This window comes from Ornithorhynchus anatinus, chromosome 4, assembly GCF_004115215.2.
Source record: "Ornithorhynchus anatinus isolate Pmale09 chromosome 4, mOrnAna1.pri.v4, whole genome shotgun sequence".
NCBI lineage: Eukaryota > Metazoa > Chordata > Mammalia > Monotremata > Ornithorhynchidae > Ornithorhynchus > Ornithorhynchus anatinus.
Genome location: NC_041731.1, coordinates 18,151,730 through 18,175,163, shown reverse-complemented (window position 1 = coordinate 18,175,163; position 23,434 = coordinate 18,151,730). Strand labels below are relative to the sequence as shown.

The window sequence follows — 23,434 nt, the reverse complement described above, 5'->3', positions numbered from 1 at the left end:
ATTGTGTGCATTTGTCATGGGGGATTAAAGGAATATATGAAATCAGAGAAAGCAAAAGAACTGTTAAACAGTCATGGTTCGAATATCCGCTCTGCCACTTAGCTGTGTGACTGTGGTTAAGTCACTTCACTTCTCTGGGCCTCAGCTCCCTTATCTGGAAAATGGGGATTAAGACTGTGAGCTTCACTTGGGACAACTTGATTACCCTGTATCTACCCCCAGCACTTAGAACAGTGCCTCTGCACATAGTAAGTGCTTAACAAATACCAACATTATTATTATTTCACATATGATATATGAAAAAAATTGCCCAAAATGTAGGGCAATGTTTACAACCTACAGAATACAGGAATTGAGATCCCCTAATTTTCATGCCCCCAAATCCTGCTTCTTCTGCTTTAGTTCCACTCTTTCTTTTCGGACCGTATTAGTTTCCCCAAAAGGCTTCCAGGCCGTTGTCTTCTTCCCTTGGGTTCCTAGCCCCTGTTCTACCACATCTCCTTCTCTGAAAGTGGCTCTGACCATTTTTTTTTCCTTCACGGGGCTAGCTAGAATCACTGGAGATGTTTGCTTTTTAAAATTCAACTCAATTGAAGTTATCCAGCGTGTGAAACAATTTTAAAATTGTATAGTGGGTAGAGTGTTTTTTCTCTTCTCTTTCAAAATAAACTGGCTAGGTTTTAATCTGGGAATGCTCCACCAAAAACCCCTTTATCCAGAAGAAACATGTTTGAAACATTTTCCCCTTACAAGGTCTTAAACATTGAAACATAAATAGGAAAAAAATAGTATGAAAGGAATCTTCAGGAGAGTTTCTCAATTTTTTTTTCTTTGTTACCTCTTTATAAATCCAGATTTTCCAAATAAAATGTTTCGACTATTCTGATTTGTAAAATGAAACGATCTTGACTCTTCCAGAGCACTTCTCTATAATCAATCTAGACGTTCCAAATAGATGCTTCAACTATTCCCCGTTTGTAAAATAAAAACAAATCTTGACTCTTAAAACCTTTCTGATATCAATTGGCGGCAAGAAGGAGCCTATCTGGATAGTATAGAGTCTGATATTTAGAAATAATTTGAGGATGCCAAATGATAAAATTCCTCTATTGAAATCACTTCTAAAATTCAGATTCACTCATTCACACTAGTTTTCCTTCTCATGCTGATCTTAAGAGAGATACAAAGCAGCATTTTCATAGTCAGTGCATTTGAGATTCACCTTCAGACGATCTGGGGAAGTGTATTTGTCGAAGGAGACTGGTTGCGGGACAACAGCTGAAAGGCAAGAAGAGACATTTTTTCCTTGTCTAGTCTAAGTGCTCAGCATAGCCCAACTAGACTATTATAATAATAATAATAATGTTGGTATTTGTTAAGCGCTTACTATGTGCCGAGCACTGTTCTAAGCGCTGGGGTATACGCAGGGGAATCAGGTTGTCCCACGTGGGGCTCATAGTCTTAATCCCCATTTTACAGATGAGGTAACTGAGGCACAGAGAAGTTAAGTAACTTGCCCCAACGTCATACAGCTGACAAATGGCCGAGCCGGGGATTCGAACCCATGAACTCTGACTCCAAAGCCCGTGCTCTTTCCACTGAGCCACGCTGCTTCTCTATTATACTAACCTCCTCACTGTGCTCACTGCTTCAAGGCTCTCCATTCTCTTGCAAATTTCACTCGGCTGCCTGGGTTTTTTCTCTGAAACACTATTCTGGTCACGTCTTGTCCACTTTTTGCAAATAAATGGATCATTTCCATTGTTTAGCCATTTCTCTTCACATCAAGGAAACACCCTACTGCCTTAATTAAAGTACTCCATCCACTCTCTCCCTCTTAGTACAGTGTCTGCACACTGGAGGTGCTCAATAAATATTGATGGATTGCTCTCGCTGTGGGGCTTGGAAGAGAAAACGGGTGTGGCTGAACCAAGAAGAAACGGGGACAGATAGGGATTCTAATAATAGGGATAATAGGAGTGGGAGTAGTATTTATTTGGCGTTCACTATATGCAGACCATTATACTATGTGCTGGGAAAGGAATACACAGGGTGGAATTAGATGTGGTCTTTGGCCTTTAAGGGGCTTAGCAGTCTACATGTACTTCGGTCCATACTTCATGCTGCTGCCCGGATCATTGTTTCTCTACAAAATCCGTTCTGTCCATCTTTCCTCCACTGCTTCAGAATGTCCAATGGTTGTCCATTCATCGCCACATCAAGCAGAAACTCTTTACCACTGGCTTTAAAGCACTCATTCACCTTGCCTCTTCCTACCTCAATTCCCTGATTTCATTCTATAACCTAGCCTGCACACTTAACTCCTCTAATGCCAACCTACTCAACGTTCCTCGACTTGATCCATCTTGTGGCCGGCCCGTCACACACCCACCTCTGGCCCGGAAGGCCCTCCCTCTTCTTATCTGACAAACGATCACTCTCTGCACCTTCAGAGATTTATTGAAATCACCCCTCCTCCAAGAGGCCTTCCCAACTAAGCCATCATTGCCTTTTATCCCATTACCTTCTACATCACCCTCGAACTTGGATTCGCACCTTTTATTCACCCGTCCCTCAGCCCTACAGCTCTTCTGTACATGTCTGTAATTTATTTCTATTGAAGTTTGTCTCCCTCTATATACTAAAAGCTCATGTAGGAGGGAGCCTGTCTACCAATTCTGTTACACGTTCTGTCTCAAGCATTTACTGCAGTCCTCTGTACACAGTAAGTGCTCATTAAATACGTCTCTTTGACTGAGGTGGGGAGGATTCTGGAGTTGTTTTGAAGGCACAGAATTTGAGGCTGAGTTAATAGGCAATTGAAGAATTCATGGATCCTTCCAGGTGTTGGGCGTGAACTGTGGGAGGAAGTGGTCTGTGGGTCAGCAGCGATGAGAGAGATTGAGTAGATGAGAGATTTTAAAAGAAGGTGAAGAGTCAGTTTTGGATGTGTCGAGCTTGAGGTGCTGACCAGGACATCCATGGAAAATGTCTGGAGGCAGGAGATGTGATATTTCAGAGAAGGAAAGAACTTGTAGCTAGCAAGGTATATTTAGAGTCTTACGGGACGAGATGGTAGTTGAAATCCATGAGAGTGACTGGGCTCCCCAAGGAAATGAGTTTAGAGTGGTAATAAGAGGGAACCGAGGACTGAGCTCAGGAAGGAAAAGCAGTTATTGAGTGGGAGACAGAAGAAGGGTGACAAAAGAGACTGAGAAAGTGCAGAGAGAGAGGAAGGAGAAAGCCCGGAGAGAACTGTCAGGGAACCCGAGGTTTGATAGTGTTTCCAAGAGAAGGGGGTGGTTATCAGTGTTAGAGGCCACAGAGTGCATCCATAAGAAGTGGGACGGAGTAGAGTCCGTTAAGTTGGGGGCGAGAAATTGGTCACTGCTGACCTCGGAGGAAGCAGCTTTAGTGAGTGAAGGGAAAAAAGCCCTGAATATAGAGGCCACGAAGGCAGTTAGGGAAGAGGAAGTGGAGGAAGCGGCGGGGACACCGCCCTGGTCGAGTAATTTGTGCAGGAACGGGAAGATTGAGCGACTGATTTGAAAGAGATGACACAACTAGCAACTAATGTATTTTACTCTTTATAGGGAGGTCTACTGATGAGTCTTTCTGCCGAGGAATGTTGCCATGGAAATGAAGGAAGATTTCCTGAACCGCCTGAGAGGATATTCCACAAGATTTACATTCAAAGGCATGACAATGTTAGGTAAGATTGATACTGGGTCATGAAGTAAAAGGGAAGGCCTGAACCTTTTAAGGTATTTTTTAATTGATTCATTAGGGTAGGGAAATGAAGGCCAAGAGGGATTAGTGAGCTAAGTGACTAAGTCCCATCATCCCTGCTCCTCCTGCGGCGGACTCCGTCAGTACACTCCCATCCAACCCTGCCCCACTCGTTGTACTATACCTACCCGACAGACCCTCACCACAGCTTTAGCCAAATGGGTTCCATTCCATTATGGGAAGCTTCCCTTCATCGTTGACCTGGTCCTGATCCAGTCACTGCGTCTTCCTCAGCCGTCACCAGCCCCAGATGACAGTGTCTCTCCTGCTTCTCCCCAGAGGGGGCTTCACCTTCTCACTCCCCAGACTCACTGGAAAGGGGGAGAAGTCGGCTTCTCGATCCCTGTTGACATTTTTCGCACCGTTCCACCTCCCCCATCCCTTTCTTTCTCTTCATTCATTCATTCATTCCATAGTATTTACTGAGTGCTCACTGTGTGCAGAGCACTGTACTAAGTGCTTGGAATGTACAATTTGGCAACAGGATTGTAGCCTGAATCATCCACTTGAGGAGCAGCGTGGCGCAGTGGAAAGAGCACGGGCTTTGGAGTCAGGGCTCATGAGTTCAAATCCCAGCTCTGCCACTTGTCAGCTGTGTGACTCTGGGCAAGTCACTTAACTTCTCTGTGCCTCAGTTCCCTCATCTGTAAAATGGGGATTAAGACTGTGAGCCCCACGTGGGACAACCTGATTCCCCTGTGTTTACCCCAGCGCTTAGAACAGTGCTCTGCACATAGTAAGCGCTTAACAAATACCAACATTATTATTATTATTATCCACCTCCAGCACCCACTGCAGATACTGGTCACAATCACCCTCCACTCCCCATGTTCCAAAGCCAACTTTTCAAACGATTTCGATCACTTTCTCACACTCTGTCTTTTTCCATCCCTACATTGATCCTCGGGGACTTCAAAATCCATGTGGACGTTCCTGACAACGCTTCCGCTGCCCGCTTATTATGACTCCAAAACTCCATTGACCTTCTGCTCACTCCATCTCACCCACTCAGCAACTTGGGCTCACACTTGATCTCAGTATCTCTAGTCACAGTACTGACAACTCTCACCAACTACCAACTACCCTCGCCCACTCTGAAATCCCTCTTTTTGACAACAATCTCCTCACCTGCCTTCTCTCCCACACACCCCCTCCCCACAAATCTGTCCTGTTCACCTACAGAGTGCTCCACTTTATTGAACAACTCCAATGTTCTAAAGTCATCATATCACATTTCGTCTCCATACCCAAACTATCCACCCCCCCGACAACTAAATTGACACCCTCACATCATCTACTGAACTTAGCTAACTTTCTCCCATATTCCTTTGCCAATCTCTCAGCCCTGGATCACTTCCACACTTCACTTCCTTCACTCCATAGTGCACAAGCCGCAGAATGTCCCTGGCAGAAGTCCAGATATGAGGCTGATCTCGTCCACTTAAATTTCATCCTTGCCTGCTTAAATTTCTCCTCTGCCCAACAACATTATTTCTCCATCCTGATTGACTCCCATGCCCATTGCCCTCAACAGTATTCCAAACATTTAACTCCTTCCTCAAACCCCCTGTCATTCACTCAGTCATATTTATTGAGTGCTTACTACGTGCAGAACACTGTACTAAGCTCTTGGGAGAGTATAATATAACAATAAACAGAAATATTTCCTGTGTACAATGAGCTTACAGTCCCGAGTGAGACATCAACATTAATATAAATGTCTAAATTACAGATATGTCCCCCACCTCCCCTATTTCTTGCCCCAATGACCCGGCCACATACTTTATGGAGAAAATTGAAACCAACAGGATGATCTCCCTGAAATCCCCATGGCTCCTCTCCAATTCCTACCCCCTTCTACCCCTTCTTCAACTCTCCCATCTTTCCCAAGAGTATTTCAAGAGAAGATATCCTGCCTTCTTTCAAAATCCACCCCCTCCACCTGTGTCTCCGACCCTCCCGTCGCACCTTATCAAAGTTCTTGCCCCCTCCCTTCCCCCCTCCCCGACCGCCATCTTCGACGGTTCGCTCTCCAGTGGTTTCATCCCACCTGCTTTCGAACATGCTCATGTCTCCCCGTCCTGAAAAAAATAAAAGCTTCCCTTGACCCCAAAACCAGTTTTCACCCCATCTCCCTCCTACCACCCATCTCCAAACTCCATGAGGGAGTTGTCTACACCCATTGTCTCTACCGACTCTCTTGACTCCCTCCAAAGTGGCTTCCATCCCTTCACTGCACAGAAACTGTGCTCTCAAAAGTCTCCAATAATCTTCTTGCCACATCCAGCAGGGTCTACTCCATCTTAACTCTCCTCAAAATCTCAGCTGCCTTGACACTGTCGACCTTCCCCTTCCCCTGGAAACATTATCCAATGCCGGCTTCACTGACACTGTCCTCTCCTGGTTCTCCTAAATCTCTGGCCACACCTCTACCACTCAATCCAGTTGCTAATCACACTCATCTACCACCCCACAGACCCGACTCTAACTTTTTGAACCATTTTGATCCCATTCTCACATTCTTTCTCCCTTTCTCCATACCTTCATTAATCTCTGGGGACTTAAATACACATAGATGTTCCTGATGACCCTTCCACTGCCCACTTTCCATCACCCCTGAAATCCATTGACTTGCTGCTCCACCCCAGCTCACCCACATACCACATTGGACACACACTTGATTTCATTATCTCTAACCACTGAACAATCTCTACCCTCACCAACATTGACATCCCTCTATCTGACCACAGCCTCCTCACCTGCCTTCTCCCAAATGCCCCCCTCTCTGCAAATATCTCCTGTTCCCCCACAGAGACCTCTGATCTTTCGACTGCATCAAATTTTCTCAAGTCACCATGCCCCATTTAGTCTCCATACCCAAACTATCCTCCCTCGGCAACCAAATTGACACTCTCAACACCACCCTCTCTACTGAACTCAACTCATTTTGTCCCTTGATCAATCTCATGCCACTAACCAACAGCCCTGGATCGCCTCCAGAATCCTCTTCCTTTGCTCCTGGTGGAAATGTAGTTATCAAACCGACCTCGTCCACCTCAAGCTCTTCCTTCCTTTCCCCTCTCCTCTTCCTGCAACATTATTTCTCCATCCCTATTGCCCCTCATGCCCGTTGCCCTTGCCAGTTGTTCCAGATGTTGAACTTCCTCCTCATCCCCCCAACCCCCTGCCTCCCCAATTTCTTGCCCCTACTGACCTGGCCATGTACTTTATTGAGATAATTTAAACCTTCAGTCATGATCTCCTTAAAATCTCCCCTGCTTCTCTCCAGTCCCTCCCTCCTCCTGCCCTTTCTTCAACTCTCCCATCTTTCCCGGCAGTATTCAAGAGGAGATCTCCTGCCTCCTCTCAAAATCCACCTCCTCCACCCGCGCCTCCGACCCCATCCCTTAGCACCTCACCTTATTAAAGTGCATGCCCCATCCCTTCTTAGCTCCCCGGTGACCTTCTTCCACTGTTCACTCTCCAGGGGCTTTTAACCCACTGTTTTCAGCCATTGCCCCATCCCCCTCTTACCATTTCAATCCACGCTTCTCAAGGTTGTCGTCTACACCCACTCCTCCACTGTTTTTCCTCCATCTCTCTCCTTGACCCCCTCCAATCTGGCTTCCGTCCCCTTCACTCCCCAGAAACTGCTCTCAAAAGTCACCAGTGATCTCCTTGTTGCCAATCCAACAGCCTCGACTCCATCTCAACTATCCTCAAAGTCTCAGCTGCCTTGATGCCGTTGACCACCCCATTTCCCTGGAAACCTTATCTGACCTTGGCTTCACTGATACTGTCCTCTCCTGGCTCTCCTCTTATCTCTATGGCTGCTCATTCTCAGTCACTTCTGTGGGCTTTTGTCCCGCCTCCCAGCCCCTACCTGTGGGTCACCCACAGGTTAAACACTTACTCTGTGCTGGGCATTGTACTAACCAATGGCTGGGGAGATACAAGCTAATCAAATCGGCTACAGTCAATCTTCCACGTGAGGCTCACAGTCTTAAATACCATTTTACAGATGAGGTAACTGAGGCACAGAGAAGCAAAATGATTTCCCCAAGTTCAGGCAGCAGACAAGTTCATAGAGGGAGGATTAGACCCCAGGTCCTTCTGAGTCCCGGGCCTCTATTCACTAGGCCACACTGCTTCTCAGTCACTCCCATGGCTTCAACTACCATCTCAAAAGTACAGCGCTCTGCACGTAGTAAGCGCTCAATAAATACAATTGAATGAATTCACAGATGTACATCCCCAATCCTGATCTCTCTTCTCTGCAGTCTCATATTTCCTCCTGCCTTCAGGACATCTCCAGTTGGATGTCACGCCAGTGCCTCGGATGAAATAGTTTCAAAACCCAACTCCCTGTTTTCCCACCCAAATCCTATTCCCCCCGTGACTTTCCCATTACTATAGACTGCACCACCTGCTTCCCTGTGCCACAAGCCTGTAAACCTGGCATTATCCTCACCTCATCTCTCTCATTCAGCCCACATATTCAGTTGGTCAACAATTCCTGTCAATTCAACCGTAACCACGTAGCTAAAATCCACCCTTTCCTCTCCATCCAAACTGCTAACATGTTAATCCAAACACTTATCCATCAGCCTCCTCACTGACCTCCCTTCCTCCTGTCTCATCCCACTTCAGTCTATCCTGCACTCTTCTACCCAGATCGTTTTTCTACAAAACCATTCAGTCCTCGATTCCCCAGTTCTCACCAACCTCCGTTGGTAGCCCATCCACCTCCGCATCGAACAAAACCTTGTTGCCATCAGCTTTAAAGCACTCGGTCACCTTACCTCCTCCTGTCTTACCTCCCTGATTTCCTGCTACAACCCACCCCACACCCTTCACTTCTCTAATGCCACTTGTCAGCTGAGTGACTGTGGGCAAGTCACTTAACTTCTCTGTGCCTCAGTTACCTCATCTTTAAAATGGGGATGAAGACTGTGAACTCCACGGGGGACAACCTGATTTCCCTGTGTCTCTCCCAGCGCTTAGAACAGTGCTTTGCACATAATAAGCGCTTAACAAATACCAACATTATTATTATTATTATTATTAATACCAACCTACTTCAATCTCATCGATCTTACTGCTGAACTCTTGCCCACCGAACTCTAGCCCACATCCTGCCTCTGGTCCACATCACCCTCCCTCTTATCCAACAGACGATTACTCTCCCCACCTTCAAAGCCATAGTGAAAGCACATCTCCTACAAAGTCCTCATTTCGTCATCTCTCACTCCATTCTGTGTGACCCTTCGCAACTTAGATTCTCATCCTTTATTCACCACTCCCTCAGTCCCACGGCCGGACGTACATATCCATAAAATATTTTTATTTATGCCTTTATCTCCCCATAGACTGTAAGCTCACTGCGGGCAGGAAGCGTGTCCGCCAACTCTGTTATATTGTACTCTCCCAAGCAGTTAGTCCAGTGCTCTGCACACGTGGAGTGATCGATAAATATGATCAATGATTTGATCGACTGCACAAAACTAGTGCAGAAGAAGAGAGAGAAGGACCTGTGTTGGCCATGTCCACATATGGGCTGTGAGCCACATGGACCCTTCATGGCAATCAGCCTAGTCAGTTGCCCCAGGCAAAGTGGGCAGTTGCGACTGGTGGTATTATTTTCCCAGGTCATTGTGGCTCTTCGTCTAACTCCTACCGTCGTTCTGGAGACTGTTGTAGGCTTTTCCAGTGGCTGACGTTCACCCGGTTCCCCACCACCGTGATTCCATGGACTAGACCAGGGCAGCTGCAGCCAGGGTGGGACCTCCAGCTCGAAGGAGGAGTTAGAGTTGTGGAGAGTGGAGGGTCTTCAGTGGATCTGAGTGGATGGCTATCCCCCACAGCGGAAAAACAGACTGGTCAGGGGTTCAGGGGTGTGTGCATTTATGTATATGGGTGTGTGTGTCTGTCTTTCCGGGTGGGCCATCCGTATGACGTAGCTCTCGGCAACTGCCCTGGATTCTCTATTCTGCAGGCTCCATCCTCCGAGCCAAAACGCTGGCGGTATCATACTACAGGATGCCCAGGTCTGGAAGGAAGCCCTGTAATCACAAGCATCCTTTGATGCAATCCCTCTCACAATTTCTGGTCTCGCAACCCGGAAGGCGGGCCAAGCGTTTGTGGAGGATGAGAGTCTGTGGAGAGTTTGTGTCTGTCTCTGCCTCTCTGCGTTTCTAACGGTTTCTCTTTCCATCTCCGTCTTTCTCCACCTCATCTGCCTTTGCTCCATCTGCTGTCTGCTGCTGTCTGGGAAGCAGCATGGCTCAGTGACAAGAGCCCGGGCTTGGGAGTCAGAGGTCATGGGTTCAAAATCCAGCTATGCCACTTGTCAGCTGTGTGACTGTGGGCAAGTCACTTCACTTCTCTGGGCCTCAGTTCCCTCATCTGTAAAATGGGGATGAAGACTGTGAGCCTCACGTGGGACAATCTGATTACCCTGTATCTACCCCAGCACTTAGAACAGTGCTCTGCACATAGTAAGCGCTTAACAAATACCAACATTATTATTATTATTCAACTGTCTGCCCTTCCAAGTGTCTGTCTCTCTGTCTCCCTCTGCCCCCCTCTTCCCCTAATCATAGACCACTCTCCCAGTTCACACAGATGCCCTGCCCACCGATACTCTGTCTACAAGAAACTGGTGAACAGAATTCTCTTTATTCATTTCATTTCCTTTTTTCTAGTCAATAACGATCTAATGGTTTGATGATCATTGCATGAATAATTTATTTGGAGTTTGCCTCTATCGAAAAGTATGACTCGCTTGATCGAATGAATAGCTCTAGAAATGGCTTACGGGAATGAGTTTAACACTCTGAGAAGCAGTATGACCTATTGGAAAGAGCAAAGAGCGTGGGCCTGGGAATCAGCGGGACCTGAGTTCTCCTCCCAGATCTGCCCCTCGTCTGCTGTGTGACTTTAGGCAAGTCACTTAACTTCTCTATGCCTCAGTTTCCTCATCTTTAAAATGGGGATCAAGACTGTGAGTCTCACTGTGGGACACGGACTCTGGCCAACATCATTAGCTTGTATCTACCCTAGAGTTTATTACAGAGCCTGGCGCATGGCGTTTAATAAATACCGTAAAAACAAATGGTTAAAAAAAACCCCGACATACCAGTCTCTGACATAAGGTGGAAAAAGCAAAACACGTGAGATTAGGAAACATTAGAGATACTTATAAAGCTACTAGTTTATAACAGTAGCGACTTTGGGAGAGAATTACATTGCCTAGTGTCTAAATGGTATTGTCTCACCAGTGACATACCTCTGTCCATTTATTCATTCGATTGGATTTATTGAGCACATACTGTGTGCAGAGCACTGTACTAAGCGGTTGCTTTCTGTTGAATGAGGTTCATTCTCACCCAGCCTCGCATCAACTTTCCCACATCCCGCCCTCTCAGCTGTGGGGAGAAGTCAGAGTAGCCATGGGTGAGCTGGACTTTCAGAAACTTTTAAATAGTCAGTGAAAAATAAACGGGACCCGGAAGTGGATGGGATTTTACATTTTTGCCTTAGAGGTGCTGGCAGTACTTAGTTGTTTTTTTCTACGTTGTTTTTGTTACTATAGTTTGATTTGCTTGCTATTTGTAAATTGGATAAAGCAATATGGAAATATGTATAACTGAGTCCTAGTCTCTTTTCTACTAGGTGGGGCTCTGCCATCACTAGTGAATATTTCTGACTGAAGAATCACCCTGGGTATGCCCGGAGGTGGACAGGCCCAGCAAGAATTCTGAGAGCCAGCCAGCTAATGTGGCAGTAAAAATCACAGTGGCTGCTTGGTCAGGAGCCTGTCAGCACAAGTTCTATGCTCTGGTTACTTGGACTGTAAATGGGTCCTGCGGGTTGAAATTTTAAAATTTCTGTGCACTTGCAGGGAGCTGCATCCCGGACTGTCTACCTGCCTGTGGCTTTCTGGGCCCCAGCAGGAAAATGATTAGCAGGGAAAAGAGAATTGAGTTATGCTGTGCAAGACATTAGCACTGTGGCCTGTACTGAGGTCTCTGTCGTTAGCAAAGGGAGATTCCATCATCGTTGTTTTTGCTTCTAGTTAAATCTTTAAAGGTTTATGTAGAAAATAATGACATTTATTTGTATCTTTCCTCTCCTTTGGGCTGTAGGTCCTTGAGGACAAGGGCCATGTCTTATTCCCATCTATGTGACTTCCCCTATGCTTAATTCCTTGATCTGAAAAAAGGAGGGAACTTAACTGGCTCGTCTCGTAAGCAGGACCCCAATTCAACTAATGACTGAAGCTGGAATATTTCCCATAAAACTGTAATAACCATCACCACTAAAAGTTTTCCCCAGTGGAGTCCAGGACTGAAAATTGAACACCGTGTCCGATGCAGGTGTCTGATGAACCAAAGATGGCTCTGACGAGAAGAATTGGGACAGAAGCCTGGATGGGATATTCCAGGGGGAGCGGGAGGAAATGAGGGGTCAAAATAAGGGATCAGAGACTGCACGAGGAGTTAAGGGGGAAGACGGAGCAACCTAGGGATATAAGGAATACATCGAAACACTGGTGTTATTGGTTGCCCAAGGATTCTGAGGGTTGCTACTCTATAGGGCAAATGCAGGTCGTGCAGAATCTGAGAGCGGTGTATGCACCTGAGAGTTAAATGACTTTAATTCAATTTCAACACATAATTAGCTTGTTTTGCATACTTTGCATTTACTCCTCTGAAGATACCGCAGCTGTTCATCCAAGGAGAGAAACCAAGTCTTGGTGGATAAGGAGTTGTTCATCTGATGTTCTGAGATGATTGCCTTGTCTTTTGGCATTTGGCTGATCTCTACTACAAAAGATACAAGATAGGGAAACAGCATGACATAGTGGATAGACCACACACCGGGAAGTGAGAAGGATAGTTTGGGTGTGAAGTATAGACTTCACTTATTTCTCAGCAAGCTTCTGTCAGTTCACCCCTATCTCTCTCCCACTTCTTGGTTGTGAAATTAAAGTTAAAATCAGGTAAAAATAGTACTTACTCTACAGAACACTGTTTTTACTAAGCGCTGGCAAAGAATACCTCAGGGGTTCAAATCCCGGCTCTGCCACTTGGCAGCTGCGTGACTGTGGGCAAGTCACTTCACTTCCCTGTGCCTCAGTTACCTCATCTGTAAAATGGGGATTGACTCTGAGCCTCATGTGGGACAACCTGATGACCCTGTATCTCCCCCAGCACTTAGAACAGTGCTCTGGACATAGTAAGTGCTTAACAAATACCAACATTATTATTATGATTATTATTATTACACAGGTGGGAATTAGGCTCAGTCCCTGTTCCTGGGGGCCTCACAATCTAAAAATCTAAGTGGGGAGAAGGGACTGGGTACAAAGACATCAGGAGTGATTAAACAATAAGATATTCGAACAGTGTAAAGCGTCAGGACAAATACACAAGATAAAAACAAAATTAGGAGGGTGCTGGCTAGAGGAGGAGAATTTCAGGCTCCTCCTGAAGCAGAGTCCAGGGCCCACCCATAGCCCCAGCAACGACTATCGGGGCCACCTGTCTTCCCAAGGTTTTGCAGAAGCCTCACACTGCGGATGCCGATTTCTTTTCCCGCCAGGGATGAGATGGAGTCATCTTGATGGCACAGAAGTCAGTCGATGCTGTCTGGTAGGGAGACGCAGAGAGCAGGTGACGACTTTAGTCCCAGTAGCCCGGTGTGCACAGAGCTTGTCAGTAGCAGAGATTCTCGGCGGCAGAAGGGAAGGCAGAAGTTACAGGTGCCTTTGCTCATATGTTTAAAAAGTCTTGTTTTCTTTTCAGCTAATGTTTCTCTGAAAGGTAGGCAATTGGAGAGACCTTTGGAAGAAAATCCCATGTGTGTCCCACCAGGACAGTTTATGATCTAGTCTGTGGTTTCCCATATTTTGAAAGGTCTTCATCTGAAAGAAAAGTGCACTAAAATCAGGCTCCTTACCTCGGGCTACTCTTTAGGGAGGAAAGAAGGTGCCATGAATCTCTAAAAATCTGGATTCCCACGTGTTTCAGATCAGGAAGTTTGAACAATTGTCATGATGGGCCACATTGCATGTAGTGGGGGCTGAGATTAGGTCAGCCTTCAGTCAAGAGAGGGAAAATGATCTCTTAATTTCCTTTCCTGGCTGTAGCATTTCATGGAGTTTTGCTCCTAGGAATCTCAAGCGTAATGTCCTTGGCTCTTTCTTTCTAAAGCTACAGATAAAATTCAGCTTGCCCAATCCTCGGTGTTATTCGCTCTTCTCCCCTTCCACCTCCTTTCCCTTCTCCCCTGAGATGGATGAGAAGCAGCGTGGCTTAGCGGAAAGACCATGAACTTGGGAGTCAGAGGATATGGGTTCTAATCCCGGCTCTGTGTGACCTTGGGCAAGCCACTTAATGTCTATGTGCCTCAGTTCCCGCATCTGTAAAATGGGGATTAAGACTGTGAGCCCCACGTGGGACAACCCGATTACCTTATTTCTACCTCAGCGCTCAAAACAGTGCTTGAAACATAGTATTTAACAAATTCCATTATTAATTTTATTATGTGGAGGGAGTTATCTGTCCCTGCCTCCCCTTCTCCCCGCCAGCCTCAGTCCCTTTCCTCCTCCGGTTCCTCCCCAGCCCTGCCAACCGGGATGTAGGCAGTGACATCAGTGGAACATTGAGGAGGAGTTTCAACCCCACTCTTCTTTTCTTCTGCTGTCCCTGCTCTTCCCCACTCCTGCCCCTAGATTTAGAAAATACGAGGGGCATGGGGAGATGGGAAGGGTGAGCCTGGAGTGCAGAAGAGTTAGGAAATCTGCAGGCAGAGGGAGTGAGGGTGAGGGATTTGGATGAAGCATGAGTACAATTCAAACAGATAGGTCAATCCTTCTACTGATGAAGCATTAAAGCAAAGTGCCCAACTTAAGTCACTTTAAAAAGTGATTTTTGCTAGTGGCCCATGGAACCCTGAAATCATTTGCCAGAGGGAGTAGTAAGAGGAATAACTTTTTTAGTGGTATTTAAGTGCTTACTATTCTTACTTTCTACCAAGTGCTTACTAGGAGAAGCAGCGTGGCTTATTGGAAAGAGTCCGGGTTTGGGAGGCAGAGGTCGTGGGTTCTAATCCCGGCTCTGCCACTGGTCAGCTGTGTGACTGTGGGCAAGTCACCTAAATTCTCTGTGCCTCAGTTCCCTCATCCATAAAATGGGGATGAAGACTGTGAGGCCCACCTGGGCCAACTTGATAATCTTGTATTTATTCCAGCGCTTAGAACAGTTCTTGGCACACAGTAGGTGCTTAACAAATGCCATCATTATTATTATTATTATCATTATTTTGTGCCATTCATTCATTCAATTCCATCGTATTTATTGAGCGCTTACTATGTACAGAGCCCTGTTCTAAGCCCTGGGGTAGACACAAGCTAATCAGGTTGGACACAGACTGTGCCTCACTTGGGGCTCACAATCCTAACCCCCATTTTACAGAGCAGGTAACTGAGGCACAGAGTAGTTAAGTGACTGGCCTAAGGTCACACAGCAGACAGTGGCAGAGCCGGGATTCAAACCCCCATCCTCTCACTCCCAGGCTCGTGCTCTTTCCACTAGGCCCAACTCCTTGTCAATGGGAGTCTGCTAGTCTGATCGTGGTCTGAAGATGCTGAATGTGTGTCTTCTTTGAAGTAGAATATTGAATTCTGAAATTGTCAGGAGATTTGGCTTTGAGTATCCAGTGTAGCCTCCATCTGTGGATTATGTTGCTCACTGAAAGGCTGTGGGAAAAACATCCTTGTGTTGTCCTGTGCTGTCGAGTCATCTCCGACTCCATGGACACATCTCTCCCAGAATGCCACACCTCCATCCACCATCTTTCTGGTAGTGGATCCATGAAGCGTTCTTGGGCAAAATATGGAAATCTTTACCATTGTCTTCTTCCACGCAGTCAACTTTAGTCTCTGCCCTCTACTCTCTCCCATCTCACCGCTGCCCAGCATGGGTGAGTTTTGAATTGTAGCAGTTGGCCTTCCATGCGCTAACCAAATGACCAAGCTAGGAAGGGAATGGGTAGGGCTCTGCTTGACTCTCCCTCCCATAGCCGAGAGCAGTAGAGTACTGGAAACTCTTCAGATGTGTTCCCGAGCGGGGAAAAACATCCTATTACGTACTAATATTTCTTTCATTCTCTTTACAGCATTTTGTTTGCAGACATCGTGGGATTCACCAGCTTGGCATCTCAGTGCACTGCTCAAGAGCTGGTGAAGCTCCTGAATGAACTCTTTGGGAAGTTCGATGAATTAGCCACAGTAAGCATGCTGTTCTTATTATTTTTAAAGACACTGGATTTTTTTTGAATTATAATATACCAGTGATTCATATAAGATTGCAGCATGAAGAAGACAGTTTAGTACTATTGTGGGTAGAAGATCCAAAATCACGCCATTCAAATTTTCACTCCAATAGTCTATTGTGCAAAGTGCTCCTCTTACACAGTAAGTGCTCAATAAATACCACCGATGATTAATCAATTCTGATTTGTTTTCTTGGGATGGATCGATGGATTTATCAGATTTCTCTTTGTCCCTCTTTCTCTCTTACACAATACAGTCACACACACACAAGCGCTTAGTACAGTGTTCTGCACATAGTAAGCGCTCAGTAAATACTATTGAATGAACCCACCTGTAATAGAGTTTATCATAGTAAGAAATGGGAAAGCCACAGTCCCATCTGTTTCGAACTGTGTGCAGAGGTTAAGGGGTGAGCAATTGGCCAAATGCTGACTGTCTATATGAAGGTTAGCGCTCTTTGTTTTCCACTTTTTCATGTTCTCGAGCAACTAGGGGCTGTCTAGTTAGGTGGTCAATAACCAAGGAATGTTTTCTAAGGTGGAGTTCTGCTTCAAAGCGCACTGAATAGAAACTCCTGAGCATCAGATATCCTCGTCAGATATATCAGCCCTCATTACCTGCGACATCCCATCTCACACTCTTCATTCCTCTCACTCTCTTTTCCAATACGCCTGATTCTCGCCCCCAGTCTTCAACCACTTGCTCACACCTTTCCTCCTGATTGGAACTCTCTCCTTCTCTCAGTCCACCAAACTACTCTCGCGTATCTTCAGAAATCCTCCTGAAAATCCATCACTTCCAGGAGGCAGTCCCTGATTTCTTTTCTAATGGAGTGGCTTGCCTAAGGTCCCATAGCAGACAAGGGTAGAGCCTGGATTAGAACCCGGGTCCTCTGAAATACAGGCCTATTCTCTTTCCACTAAGCCACCTTTATCTATTTATCCTTCTGTATTCCTGTTAAGCAGTTGCACCATAACCTTGACTCCAACTCCATGAAAATATCTTGTGTTTGATGAGCTCCCAAATGAAATCATCATTATTATTATTGTATTTATTAAGCACTTATTACACACTAAAGCACTTACTAAGTGCTAGGGAAAATATACCATTATTAAATTGGTCACATCCCTGTTCCTTATAGGACCTATAAGCTAAAAAATAGAGTTCAGGTGTTATATCTCCATTTTATAGATGAAGAAACTGAGGTCTAGGCAGGGTGTGTGGGTTGCCCAAAGCCGCATAACAAGCCAGTGAAGACCTGAAAATAAAACTTGGGTCTCGGTTTTTCATCTAATGTTCTTTTTGCTACTTTCCTCATTAGATTGCAAGCTCCTTAAGGATACGGACCGTGTCTTTTTTTCTATCAAACACTTTATGTCTGGTTTTTATTGCATGGTTTAAATGGAGTTAAGGAATATTCTCTCAGTGCTTATTGGCCTCATTTCAGCATGACTTGGTCTCTGAAGAAATTAGTTCTGCTCATGTATGCAGCGTTAGTCGATGCCCGAGTACTACAGTGTGAGTTCTGAATTACCCAAGGATCTTCAGGAACCCAATCTTTGCTTTACAGAGTAACTGCCCATAAATTGAATTTGCAGAGAGAAATATATTGCTCTGCAACATATTCACATTCCAGACCATTTTAATAGTACCGTAGTTTCTAAAACCGAAATCAGATGATTTAATTCCTTTCCTCAAAGGGCACCTTAGCGAGCTGTCTTGCGTAATGATGATGATGGAGTCTCCTGCTGTGAGTGATGGAGAAACCTTGGTTTTGAGATTACAGGACTGAGAAACTGTGAATGCAAGTGGTGTAAAGTGCCCCTTATACTCTTAATTTATGCCAGGCGTGGTTGAAGTACACTGTGATATGATGCTAAGATTTTTTTGGGGTGCAGGACCCCGTTGTGGGCTTGAACATCCACAGTCTCACCATGACCCAGAATACGTTTGGCTTGGTAACCACTGAGATCTTTGCTGGCCACATTAACCAGCTATTTTTCAGGATTCCTGCTGGGCCCGCCTATCTCATGGAGCCCCTTCTGTGGTTCTTTGGTCCCAAACCGTGCCCACTGTATATCTAGCCTGAACGATTGGATCTTGTCCTAGGACCAAGATTTCCTGATTCCCGGAGCGCTGCTCTCTCCATGGCACAAATAGAAGGGCACTAACCTACCTCAGGAAAAGATTCTCTGTTGTGTGTGCTTTTAAACTCAATCTTTTCTTTTCTCACCTAAGACGTCAATAAATAATAGCTTGCAAAGGAGCATTTTTCCCCTAACATTCATTCATTCATTCATTCATTCATTCATTCAGTAGTGTTTATTGAGCGCTTACTATGTGCAGAGCACTGTACTATGCGCTTGGAATGTACAATTCGGCAACAGATAGAGACAATCCCTGCCCACTGATGGGCTTAGAGTCATTCAGGTAGAATGACCAGATTTTCTTGAATTTATATCGGTCCACCCCAAACTCTGGAGGGATGGGGATTCAAGGAGAGTGGGGATTTACCCCCCGACACCCCGCATCCCCCACCGCCCCGAGGCCTGTGAGCTCCCTATAGGACAGGGATTGTGTCTGACCACATTATCTTGTATCTACCCAGCTATCAGTACAGTTCTTAGTACTAGTCGTTATTATTATTCTTATTCTTATCATTTAGGAGTGTGGGGCAACTAGCCCCAGCATGCACTGGAGTGCACTGGAAAGGAAGAGAAGACTGCAGGGAAGGGAGAATCATTCTCGAGACAGAGAAAGAATAGGGCTCAGCAACAAGAGGGTCACCCCAAAGAGAGTGCAGAACATTCAAAAGATGGAAAGACACGATCTATCCTTTGGCCTCATTTCCTTTGTTTGTCCATCCATCACTAGCTCCTTTCTTGACCTCTTTCATTGTTGTTCCGACTTTGTAACGCAACCCCGCTTCCTGGGAATGGGACTAAGCGTGGTTCCAGGAGTGAGACTGTTGGTGTTAGCTTATACCCTCTCTCAGGGTGACGTTGTGGGTCTGGCCTGTCAGGACACAGCATCCAAACCTGTGTTGCCGCTTTTGGTCTGGATCCCAGCCCTTATCTTTAATGGAGAGAGGCTGCTAGGGCTTCCTATTGCCACATCTGGAACCTCCCCCAGGTGAGGGACGGGGCAGGCAGCCCTCCCCTTCCCATTGGTGCGGTAAAACCTGCTATATTTCCTGTCACAGTCCAAGGATGGGGAAATCTACTTCTGGACCCAGCAGGAAACTCCACCCTGCTCTGCGGCTAAATACCTTTCCACCAGGAAGTATTCTCAAGGCCCGACCCTTCCGTTAGCCTATATATTTTGGGGATGAGCAGCATCTTTAGATTGAGAGTGTGTCTTTACCACTGGAAGCTATATGCTGCTTACTTGACATCGGTGGAAAGTACAGTTATCTTGGTCCGTTTCCTTGAAAGGTTAGCAACTTTGTGTATTTTCTTTTTGATACTGAAGGGCAATTTTCACCATCTCTGGTTGCTTTAATAGGCCACTTAAGAAGAAGTAGAAAAATCTGGGAAGGTAACGATAATCATACTGTGGGTTGAAATGCTAGTCAAATTACGTTATAGTGAAAAAGTATCTGAACAGCCTAATTGCAAAGTCATTCTAAAGACTTCTGGCGCTTTGCCTTACGCAGACTTCTTATTTGGGGCATTACGAGGCCTTAATCAAATCTCCATGTCTTTTTTAGCAATAACATTTTCTTCCAATGTATCCATTGAGCAAAAAATAAATAAATTGGGAATCTACAAACTTGGAAAGGTTTTCCAGCTTGCTGTCATTCCACCAAGTGCCATATTGCCTTCCATCAGTGTCAGAAGAGTAAGAAAAGTTTTTCTTGTGTTTTTAAAGGGTACTGAGTTCTGAACACTTGCGAACAATGATAATGAACTCCCTCAGACTTCAGCTAGATGCCTGGGAAGAAACATTCAGGGAAAATTTTCTCCCAATAAGATAAATAGACTCAGATCCTCTGTGTTCAGTATGTAGTCATTATTGTGATTTGATTTTTTTCTTCTTTCCCTTACTCTGACTCATTTCTGACTTTCCTCTGTAGGTCTATATCCCTGGCTCTTTCATCTTCTTCTGTTGCCTTTCATTACCTTGTTTTAAAGTTGCTACAAACATGGATATTGTTTTGTGTTATGTACGTGGAGTGATTAGCTCTTTCTGTTTCTTTCTCATCAAGTTGATCTGCTCTAGGGCTGACTTCACTGTGTAGCTTCCCCCTGCCTTGAGACCTAGTCTCACAGGTTTTAAGTGTTTTAGGGAGATCTGATCTAGAGCTTAGAAACTAATCAATTAAAAGATGCTGAACAGTCTATTTGGTCCAGGAAGGGGTATGTAAGTTACGCTGTCTACTGTGTTTAAGGCCAATCGGTCGTAGTGCAACAATATTGGTTTAATTTATTTTCAAAATTTCTTCCTTTTGGCTCATCCATGCCCTCTCAATGCTGCCAACAGTTCCTCACCCTACCCTCACCACCACCTTCACATTCCTTGCCCTTATACACCCCACCCTCCGTAGGACTCTTTGAAGTCTCTGTCCCCATGATATCAGTCTGTCAATCTATTAATCAATGATATTTATTGAGTGCTTACTGTGTGCAGAGCACTGTACCGACTGCTCAGGACAGTACAAAACGATAGAATTGGTAATAACGATGGCATTTCTTAAGCGCTTACTATGTGCCAAGCACTGTTCTAAGCACAGACATGATTCCTGCCCACAAGAAGCAGTCCAGTGTGGTGTCTTCCCCACTCCCCCAAGCCCTGTAACCCCTAACCTCCCCCAATTTCTTTGGTTCACCTGCATCTCCACTCTTGCTGCACCAGCCTTCCCATTTTCCTTTTTGTTTTCTTTCGATCCCACTATTTCCCCCCTGCCTGCTGCCCAATTCCCAGTGAGCCCATATTACCTTGGATAGCACTGGGAGGGAGAGAGAAGAAGTCTGGGAAAGTCCCATCTCTGCCCCAGTCTAGTCCTCTGAGATTTGGAGCTCCCGGGATTACTGACTGTAAGGGATCATGCAGCAGGGAAAGGGAGGAGGGGGTGTGTGGGAGGGTGAGGGAGGGAGGAAGGGGAGAGTTTGTGCTGCATAGAGACTGGTCTGCTGTGATGGGGAGGCATCAAGGAGGTGAGTGGGCTTGGTGTTATAGAGTGGTGGGGGTCAAGAAGCTATCGGAACTGAAATTTCAGAGTTGGAGTGAATGTGAGGGGAATGGGAGTGGTGGTGAAGAAAGGCTGGGGAGGGAAGGGTGGAAGGAATCAACGGCCAGGAGGCTACAGCCGACGCTGAGCCCTGCTGGCCCAGGGGAGGAGTGTTGCTCTGGCAATCAGGAGACCCAGATTCTTAAAACCATTGTGCTGATCGGGCTTTGCTATCCTGGCAGGACCGAGAACCCACATGGAGAAATCGACTGTACTCTGTTGATTGGCATGTGTCACTGGCATCCTTTCTTCCTTTCCAGTCGTGTTTCCGCTGAAGCCCAGGGATGCCACGAGTGACTCGGCCGGGCAGAGGATTGTGGCAGCTCGTGAAGGTCTCATAAGGGTTTTTATATGTGAAAAAACCACGTTAAGGCCCAAGTGACCGTCACAGGATGCTGGGCTGTGGTGCAGTTGCTTTGGAAATAGCCACGGTCTCTGGCAACTCCCTACCCTCAGCTGTTCCCCAACCCATATCCTCATCTAAATGAGGCCCTCCCCATGCCGAGCAAGCTTCCTTTCGCCTTGATCCCTTTCTAACACAGTCCTAACACCTCTTGGCTGTCCCTGAGACTTGACTCCACTGCTATTTTGGGGCAGAGGTGCTTCACCTTCTCCCAGGCCCCACAAGTGAGTGGGCGGGCAAGAGGAGTTGGTCCATTCCTGTCCACGGATATCATATTTGCAATATTTGCCCTCTCTATCCCTCTTCTTCACTTTCTTTGAAGCCCAAGTCATCTGTCTCTACCACACACTAAGATCACTAGTCATTATCATTATTATTATCATCAAGTGCCATCGAGTCGATTCATAGTGACTCCGTGGATATACTTTCTCCAAAATATCCTGTCCTCTGCCATAATCTGCAACCTTTCTAATGGTGCTTCCGTTATCATTGTCTTGGTCTCTATCCGTCTAGCTGCCGGTCTGCCTCTTTGATATTTTCCCTGGACTTTTCCTAGCATTAGTGTCTTCTCCAGAGAACTAGTCCCAAATATGCTAATCTAAGTCAAGCCATTTGGCCTTCCAAAGACCACTTGGGCATAATTTCTCCAAAATCCATTTATTTGTGTTTCAGGCCGTCCATGGTATTCACAAAAGCCTTCTCCAACACCCCAGTTCCTATTTTTTCACCGTACAGCTTTCGGATCCGTATGTTGTCACTGGATAGTTATCTATTATCCAACTGGCTCTGCCTCTGGTTTTCTAAGCAATGGATTGCCTTTCTCACTTTCCTTCTTTCCTCTTCCTCTCCCACATCAGTCCTTGGAGATGTTTCTATCCATGTGGATGTTCCCATTGACCACCCTTATCTGCCTGCTTCCTTCACCCAACTCTCCAAAGCTCGTGTTCTTCTTATTTTTATTTTTCAAATGATATTTGTTAAGCACATACTATGGCACATACTATGTCTCAAGAAGTGTTCTGAGTGCACAGATATATCCAAGTTAATCGGGTCAGACACAGCCCCCATCTCACAAGGGGCTCACAGTCTAGATAGGAGGGAGAACAGGTATTTTATCCCTAATTTAGAGTTAAGGAACAGAGGCACAGAGAAGTTAAATGACTTTCCCAAAGTCACTCCACAGGCTATTCACAGAACTGAGGTTTTCTGGCTCCTAGGCCCATGTTCTTTCCACTAGGCCATGCAGTTTCTCACATCCTGTCTTGCCTATTACATCAGCCTCCTCTCTGATCTCCCTGCCTCCCATCTTTTCTCTCTCCTGTCCATACTTTACTCTGCTGCTTGGATCATTTTTCCAGAAAACCATTCAGTCCATGTCTCTCCACTCCTCCAGACCTCCACAGGCTGCTCATCCACCTCCTCATCGCATAGACACTCCTTACCATTAACTTTAAGGCACTCAATTAAACTCTTCCTCTACTTCCTTACCTCACTAATCTCCTACTACAACCCAGCCCACACACTCCGCTTCTCTAGCATCAATCTACTCATCGTACCTTAATCTCTTTGTTTCCCCTCCTACCCTATGCCCACATCCTCCGTCTGGCCTGTAATTTCCTCCTCTTTCTTCTCCAACATAACACCACTCTCCCTATATTCAAAGCCCTACAAA

General features: G+C 45.8%; 1 protein-coding gene across 1 annotated transcript in view; it reads left to right on the top strand.

The window, feature by feature from the left end:
• ADCY1 (adenylate cyclase 1) overlaps positions 1-23,434 on the top strand; it is a 333,336-nt gene that overhangs the window by 144,461 nt on the left and 165,441 nt on the right. Inside the window, 4 exon segments of the mRNA XM_029062682.2 lie at positions 3,165-3,180; positions 3,611-3,655; positions 3,658-3,712; positions 15,973-16,084. Of these exon segments, the coding sequence (XP_028918515.1) occupies positions 3,165-3,180; positions 3,611-3,655; positions 3,658-3,712; positions 15,973-16,084 (228 nt within the window).